An 8,374-nucleotide genomic window follows, 5' to 3' on the forward strand; every position below is an offset into this window, starting at 1 on the left:
AGCGGGGACAGGAACTGGTTCGAGGCAGCAGCAATCGGGGACAGATGCTCACAGAGGCTGAAAGCCACAGGGAAGCAGCCGGGGGATACAGACCTGCTGCCTGGCTGCCTCCCTGGAGAGAGTCAAACCCCGGGATCTGGGGACAGAGCTCTCCCCCTGGTAGGGGGACATCTGAGGGGTGCAGGGAGAGGGTTGTTTTGGGTCAGCTGATTTTTGTCCATCCTCCTTGACTCTGTACAAAAAGCCACCAACTCCCCATGCTTCACCTCTCCTCGCTGCTCTGCCTGCAGAAAAGGGGGTCTTTAGGGGCTGAACGAGTCCAAGGGAAGCTGGCGGAGCAACACGGGCGAGGGGTCAGGCTTCACTTCATAGGGCCCAGGTCTCTGGCCTCTGACCCCCGGCGGCAGCCTCACACCACGGCCGAGGGGTTACAAAACAACCTGAATGAAAGATAATTGTTCTCCGGTGGTTTCTCTCCTCTGGGATCCTGCTGGTCCCAAGCACCTCTCCTCCTGCTGGATGGTTGGACTGATGGGGCTGTTTCCACCCCGTTCCCTTCCCCCCCCCACCCGTGTCCTTCCTTCACTGAGATGCTGCCTCACTGGCCCGGCTTTTATTGTATATTAGGAATGCTCCAAAATATTTTACAGTGGTTTATCCCCCTTTTCTCTCCCTGTTGAACCAGCTGATTGGGACCTTTCTAGAAAATAAAGGGGAGACCATGGGAGGCAAGGAGAGCATTGACTTGGGAGGAGAGGATTCAGAGGATGTAGAGCAGAGGCCATGGATGCCTCTTCCCCTGGCTGAGTTTTCATTCAGGGGGTGGAAAGGGGCTTGGAAACAGGTATTTATAAAAGCCATGCAGTCAACCTGGTGGCAAAGAGGAAAAGTGAGCGTCCAAGAAAATAGAGCTACATCCGGGCAACCTTTATGCATAGGGGCAGATTTACTCTTGATTCTCATGGGTTTAAACGTGGGGAGATGGGACCTGGCTTTGCTTCCTTGTGGATGAGGAAGGTGAGAGCCACTGGCTCTTGCTAGGATATATTGGTGTGGTCAGAGGGTATGAAATCCCCTGAGCCCCTCTCTTCTCTCATCGTCTCCGTTTCAGGACTTAAATGTCTTGAATTTGAGCCAGAGTTGCCCTTTGCTGCTCTCCCGCCTGGCACCTGCCTTTGCTGGGCAAGTCAGCGGATCTAATGGTTTTCTGTAGGAAAATCATAGAAAATTATAGAAAATTAAAGTTGGAAGGGACCTCAGGAGGTCATCTAGTTCAACCCCCAATCCAACAGAACAGTCCCCAATTCTTCCAAATCCATGAATCAGGGAAGTTTCTTTTTCTCATTAGCTTTCTGTCTCTCTTCCCTGGCAGAGGGGTAAGAAGATTTAAAATTAACCCTTCCTCTTCCCCTATATAGGATGATGAATCTCCCTAAAACCCTCGCACTCTCATTCATTCCATCCCACCCACAATAGTTTCCAGCTGAAACTTTCCTCAGAGACCCACGTCTCAGCAGCCAGGGAAGTGGAGACCCGAGAGCTCCCCAGACCTTTAGGTTTCATGGCCTGGGGTTGTCAAAGAAGCAACGTTCAGATCCGAACCCACATCGCCCTGTTTGTTCTCATCCGCTCTGAGCTGGCTAGTGAATTTTTGGGGGGGAGCGGAGGGTTTGGTGCTGGGGGTGTTTTATTGTTCCTTATGTGGTCTGGGGAGATAAAAAGAAAGGTATCAATCATTACATCCCTTCCCCCCCCACAAAAAAGGGAGTTTTCTAATAGAAAAGCCCATTCTGCTGAAGTCAGACTGGTCACGGTGGGGAAAAGGAAACCCACTCTTCAGATTGCAACAAAGCAGAGAAATTTCTGCACACAAACTGGAGATGCCAACCTGGGGAAATAGGGTACTCTGGGGCACTCTCCAGCTGGGCCCCCTGGGCCCATTCTTGCCACTGCTCTGGAAACATCCTGCCCTTCAGAGCAGATAAATTCCCCTTGCTCACTGCTTGCCCCAGATAGGACCGAGAGAAAGACTGTGCAAGAGCCAGAGACAGGACCCAGGAGTCGTGATCTCTGCCCCCTCCATGCTACCCCTTGCTGTAGCACCAGACCCCCTCTGTTCCAGGACAACCCAGGAGTCCTGGCTCCCAGCACCCCCTGCTTGAATGGGTGAAGAGCACTTCCACCCACGCTGCCCTCCCAGGGCTGCTGGCAGCTCCTGTTCCCAGGCAGCCCCTTCCCCTGCAGTGATGGCTTTGCCTTTGCACTCTCCAGGTTGGCGAGATGCAGTGTAGCTGTGTAGCCGAGGGCGTGCCAGCAGTTCCCAGCTCCTACTGGATCTCAGGTGAGAACAGGAGCCAGCCCCTTTCTTCCCCCCATGGAGATGGTCGGTGTCCTGGGGGCAAACTTGGAGCTCTGGGTCCAATTCTGATGTCTTGAGCCCCTGCCTCTCCCAAAGCACTTTACAGAGGGAGTTGTTTCCCTCCAACCTGGATAGGCAGCTGGTTAACAACCACAAACAATGCTGCACAGGAATTGCATGCCCAGCACTGAAATGCAGTCAGCTCTGGGGTGGCATGTGGCACCTGTCTACCAGCTGCACACAAAGCTGCATCCTGTTGGTGGTGGGGGCAGAAGGGTAGGAACGGTGCATGCATAGCACTGTTCCCAGGGTCCATCTGTGCTCCCGCTTGCTCTACAGGGCTGGCGTTCCCTGACTGGGCCTACAAGGCAGAGTCCAGCCCTGGCTCCCGCCAGATCCAGCTGTGGCATTTCATCCTGGAGCTGCTGCAGAAGGAGGAGTTCCGGCACGTCATCGCCTGGCAGCAGGGCGAGTACGGCGAGTTCGTGATCAAGGACCCCGACGAGGTGGCACGGCTGTGGGGCCGGAGGAAATGCAAGCCCCAGATGAACTATGATAAGCTGAGCCGGGCACTCAGGTGCGAGGCAGGAGCAGCGCTGCCCGGAGGCTTGGTCTGGGGTCCCTTGTAGCAGTACCCCTGGGCTGTACTGCAGCCTGGGTACTGGGTCAGACAAAGCAACTGGGCTCGTCTCTGGGCCTGATCCCTGTGGAAGCGTGCTCAGCTCCAGGGCTGTGCATGGCCCATCACTTTGGAAGTGAGGGACAGCTGGGATTTACCTGGGCCCTAACCTGGAGGGGCTCAGGGGGGACCAGACTCAGCCTAAACCCTGGGATCCAGGAAGGAATGAATGGTGCAGGGGAGAGAACAAGCGTCCTCTCCAGCTCCTGCTTTCCTTCCTCTCTCCTTTGGTACCCCTCTCCCTTTCTTCTTCCCAGGCACAGTGGGATGCCCTGGGCTGGCAGACCCGAGGCAGGCAGGTACCAGTGCTGTTGTCCAGCTGTGGCCAGACTCCCCTGTTGCTGGTCCCCACCCTGGGGGAGGGTTTATAGGACTCTCTTAGTGCAAATCTTCCTCTCCACCAGCACTGACAGTCCATCTGTCCTTCCTTCCCTTGCGCTCTCTCTCCGGGCTCCTGTCTCCCCCAGGTATTATTACAACAAGCGGATCCTGCACAAGACCAAAGGCAAGCGCTTCACCTACAAGTTCAACTTCAGCAAGCTCATCTTTGTCAACTACCCGCTGTGGGACCTGCGCTGCCCCGCACCCCCGCTGCTGCTGGGAGCTGCCAGTATGTGCCGCCCCGCCATGGTCTCCACTGGGCTGCAGAGCGAGGTAACCGCAGGCCAACGGGGCATGGTTTACCCAGCCTAAGTGGGGTGTGGGCCCAGGCTGGGCTTGGGGCTGAGATGGTTTTGCTCCTTTCCCCGCTCCAGTTCCTACAGAACATGCTCTTCACTCGCCGGGCACTGCCTGACCAGCTGGCCTGCCACCGCGGCCTGCAGGAGCCATCAGGCGCAGACGGCACGGGGGACAAGAAAGCTGTGGCCGGGGGAGCTCGTAAGTGCTGGGGGCGGGTGGGTGAATAGCTGAGCCAGGGGCATCATACAGCCCATTTTGCTGTGCTAAGAACAGGTCTGATGGCAAGTGGGCTGGACGTCTGGAGACCTTGCACTGGAGCAATGCAGCCTGGGCATGCACACGTGCAACAGCACGTGCACACTGGTGCACGCTTGCCCTCACCTCCCATGCAAGGCTGGCACCTGCCAGTACATCACAGGCCCCTGGGTGGGCACAGCCAGCTCCCCTCTGAGCCTGTGGGCACTGGGGTGGCAGGGCTCAGCCATGCACGTGCCAGGATGGGCAAGGAAGGCGCCCATGGCACAGCTTTGTCTTGCTGCCGTGGCATGTGGGGGCCGCTGATGCCAACATGGGCCCCACGGGGCGGGAACTGGAAAGGCCTGCCTGCCTCCCACACCCTGACGTCAGCTGGGCCTGGCACAGGTGGCTACAGGTGCTTCCTGGAGAGCTGCCCAGGCTGGAATCTGCGCAGGCTCCCGCACCCAAGGTGCGGCCGGGAAATCACAGGAGGCTGCGGAGAGGGAGGGACGGAGGGAGGCATCTGAAGCAGGGGCTGCGCTGACGTCCTGCCAACATCCCTCCTCCCCGAGGCTCAGGCACGGGGACCAGGGCTGCTTGTCCCATGCAGCTCCTCCCGGCCTAGAATGGGGCCTGCAGGTGAAACCGTGTCCGCGGCTGCAGCGGAGAGATCGGTGCCGCCCCGCTGCACTCACCGTCTGAATGACCAAAGGGAGGGGAAGCAAAACAGAAGCACAAGGAGGGACCCAGCAGCTGAGTGGGGGCAGAACCCAAGTGTCCTGACTCCCAGATGGTGCCGGAGCAGGCTGCTGCCAGTCTCATGCCTCTCCCTGTCTCTCCACAGGCTTTGGCTCCATCCCTTCACCCTGCTTCTTTGGCTCCTACTGCAGCCCAGGGGTGCAGGATGAGTTCCCCCACCTGGCTGCCTTCCCGCCCCCCAGGCTCACCCCTAATGGCAGCCGCCAGCTCTGCTCGCCCAGCCACTGCCCTGTGCCCAGCCCGCCTGAGTGGCCACGCTTCTCTGGCCACGTCTTCCCCCACGGCCAGGCGGTGCTGCCCCTGCCAGAGCACGCCCAGCCCCATGGTCCCTTGGGGCTCCCCAAATCAGATGCCCTCTTGATGGGGGTCAGCTTCCTGCCCCCTCGGCTGCAGGGGCGAGCCTTCCCTGGGCACCCACTGGGCACCGTGCAGGGGGCTGCAGAGAGGCTGCAGTTCCTGCTGGACGTGTCCCCACCTGAAGAGGAGGAGAGGGAGGATGAGGAAGGCCAGCGCCGGGCTCCTTCTGCAGAGCACAGCCAGGAGGTGAAGCCCGAGGTGGAGCTGGAGCTGGAGGGCATGGCTCTGGGCAAAGACACAATCTTCCTGGGCCCTGGAGGGGAGGGCGATAGTCCGTGTTACCCCTCCGAGCTGAGAGCCTTTGCCGGAGCTGCCCCCCGCCTCCCCTGCCTGTCTGGCTTTAAGGCCGCCTGGCCCTTGGACCCCACCTAAAAGCAACACCCCGGTGCCGTGTCCCCCTGCCATTTTGCCCCTTCCTCCTGCCTGGCGATGCCCGAGCCTAGCCCCATGCCGCATCTGCCTGTGAAGCGTGCACAGCTTGTCTTGTCTCATTCCGCCCCGTCTGTGTAAAGGATGAACCAGGCCATGAGAATAAACCCAGTTTACAGACAGCCGTCTCTCTGGCTCTGTCCCTGCCCCGTTTCCTTGTCGCAGGGGGTGGGACAGGACTGTACCCGGTGCTTTTTGTCCAAATCACCTGCACATACTGTCCTTGAGCAGAACGCTAGGAGATGCTTCTTCTGGCATTGAGGGGATAGATCATTCTAGGGATCTCTGGTTTGAAGCTGTCAGCTACAGGAGCCAGGAAAGCGACTGAAAGGTACCATTGCTCTGACGCAGTATAGCTCTGCTCATGTTTTTATGTTCCCCTATTTACTGGTGGATGCTCTGCCTGTGTCGTCCAGCTGCCTAACGGGCTAGCACTTGCCTAGCTGCAATGCTGAAGGGTCCAGGTCAGAAGCTGCACCCCAGAGCACCGGGCGCTGTACAGACACGGCTGTGACCCTGTGTTACAGGGAATCCCTTTCTTCTCGTGGAGGGTCTGAGCGCTAGCGGCCTCCTCCGTTTCATTGTCCAGGATCCAATTCTTGAAGCGGGTGGTGGTACCTGCAAGCGAGGCATAATGCGGAGGTCCCAGGCCAAGTCCTAGATCCTGACTTAACGAAGCTGGGCGAATTAATTGTCTGTGGCACGGGTGCCCCCTCATGGCCACCTCTGGTTTTAGCAGATGTTCCCCATGGCTCATGGTTCTGGTGGTGGATCAGATACACACCCTCTTTCCCCCACCCCGCTAGTAACCTCAGGGGTAGGGGCTGCGCAGGATGAACCGAGCAGGATGTGGCCCATGTAAGCCAGGGTGAGGTGGGCTGCAGGGCACGGATGCTTGCACTTAGGGAGCTCGGCTGGGCCTGCTCGAGAGGCTGAGAGAGTCTCCTTCAGGCTGTGACCCCAGAGGGCTGGAATCGGGGCTGGAAGGGACCTCGAGGGGTCATCTAGTCTGACCTCCTGCCTGAGGTAGGATCTGTGTTCGAAACGTGTTTTTCTGTTTTAGCTAAAAATGTGTTCGGTGTGATTTAGCACCTGGTGTAGACACAGGCAGGTCATATATGAACACATCTTCTGTACTTGTGGTTTATCTGCCCCTGCCCAAAAACATGGTTTTTAAATCTAGCTGTCCTTGTTCCCAGCCCAAGCAGAACCGCATTTATTTATCGGTTGGTTAATAGGGTGTTTCAGATGCAATGTATTTTCCACAGTTCAGAGGGTCTGTGATGCCTCTCATACCCAGAGAGGTGGTGGCATCTCCATCCTCGGAGGTTTTTATGGCCCGGCTCAACAAAGCCTTGGCTGGGATGTGATATAGTTGGGGCTGGTCCTGCTTTGGACTAGATGTGACCTCCCAAGGTCCCTTCCAACCCTCATTTTCTGTGATTTTTTGATTCATTCAGAGAGTAGCTGAAGCCGTGGGGATGAGAAGCGGGGGGGTGGACCACAAAGGCCCAGGCTGTTGTGCCTGCAAGAGGAGGGATCTGCTTTGCCTGAGACATCAGGCCAGTGTCTGAGAGCAGTGATGGGTTCAGATGGTGGATGAGGTGGTGAGAGCCGGCCACCCTTGCACTGGGGAAGAGATAAATGTCCAGCTCCCCTGCTGATCTCCAGGCCTCAGGGCCTCGAGACACTGCGTGCCACAGGTAAGCACTCTTTTCTTCCATGCAGTCACAGTCCCAACCCAAGCACTGACAGAAGGCAGTGCCCAGAGGGTGCTGGACCTCTGGGCCAGATCTGCCAGGCTGCAAGGCAGGGCCAGGCCACTCCATATACCCCTGCCATGATGCATAGGTCTTGTACCCCCCTCCCCCAGGCACATGCAACTCCCCCTCTCCTCCTGGTTCATGCTAGTGCCTTTGTTCCAGGTGGGTTTCTCCATTGCTGGAGTGACTATCTCCAGCTGCGGGCCCAGGACAGGTGAGCAGCTCGAGATGGCTTCCTGCGTGTACTGGGTTGTACCCCATTAACTCCTGGGGTCAAGCAGCACAGCTCAGCGCTGGCACTAAGATTGCCGCACAGAGCCAGCTCCAGGGCTCACTGCTAGCTGGCACGCAGGCTGCAAACAGAAAAGTGAAGCAGGCCATGTCAGGAGGGACTTGCAAAGCGAGTGCCACCTTTGCCTGCATGCCTGGGAAGGACGAGCTGTGCCGCCACGGGGCCCTGAGGAAGAGGCTCTTTGGAAGTAAAACCCTTTGGCGTTTGTTGAAGCGATGCAAAAGCCTGGCAGGCCTGGTCCCCGGCCAGCAAAAAATGTTAATGGGTTCATGCTGCCCAAGTGAGGCCATGCTCAGGCAGGGGCTGGGAAGGGGTCCCTAGGGTGCTAAGGTGTTGCATGGTGCAGCTGAGGGTCTCCAAGCCTATTAATTAAGGGGTTCAACCCAATGGAGTGAGGACTGGGTGCCAGACGTGGGGGCTTGCTTGGGTCAGGCCTGAGAAGCAACAACCCTCCTGCCGGCTGGAGCAGGTGAGTATTGTCCCCGGCTGTGCCGGGCGCCTGGAGGGAGATGTGAGCAGAGCAGGGCAAAGGGGAGGCACGACCACCTCCCTGCCCCACCAGCTAACCCCCACAGCAAAAGGGGGGCTCAGCTAAGGTGGGGGTCACCTCCTATGTGGGGCTGGAGCCGAAATACAGCCACGGGGTTGGGGGGGGACAGAGCAGCCCTGCTGCTGCAGGCTCCGGCCGCTGGAGGGACCCCTCGCAGCTGATTGCAAAGCAATTACGCCCCCAGCAATTAAAAAAAAAGAAAATAGTAAAAAAAAAAAAAAATAATAATAATAATAATAATACGCCAGGGCACATCCACACCCCAGGG

At 57.8% G+C, this 8,374-nt stretch overlaps 1 protein-coding gene across 1 annotated transcript in view; it reads left to right on the top strand.

The window, feature by feature from the left end:
* Positions 1-5,590, top strand: part of ETV3L (ETS variant 3 like) — an 8,121-nt gene extending 2,531 nt beyond the window's left edge. The window contains exons 2-6 of the mRNA XM_006032602.3: positions 2,272-2,341; positions 2,699-2,936; positions 3,506-3,692; positions 3,794-3,917; positions 4,801-5,590. Coding sequence (XP_006032664.1) covers positions 2,281-2,341; positions 2,699-2,936; positions 3,506-3,692; positions 3,794-3,917; positions 4,801-5,444 — 1,254 coding nt within the window. The 5' untranslated portion in view covers positions 2,272-2,280 and the 3' untranslated portion in view covers positions 5,445-5,590. The remainder of the gene's footprint in view (positions 1-2,271; positions 2,342-2,698; positions 2,937-3,505; positions 3,693-3,793; positions 3,918-4,800) is intronic.
* Positions 5,591-8,374: the final 2,784 nt, after the last annotated feature.

Source organism: Alligator sinensis, unplaced genomic scaffold, assembly GCF_000455745.1.
Source record: "Alligator sinensis unplaced genomic scaffold, ASM45574v1 scaffold811_1, whole genome shotgun sequence".
Lineage (NCBI taxonomy): Eukaryota > Metazoa > Chordata > Crocodylia > Alligatoridae > Alligator > Alligator sinensis.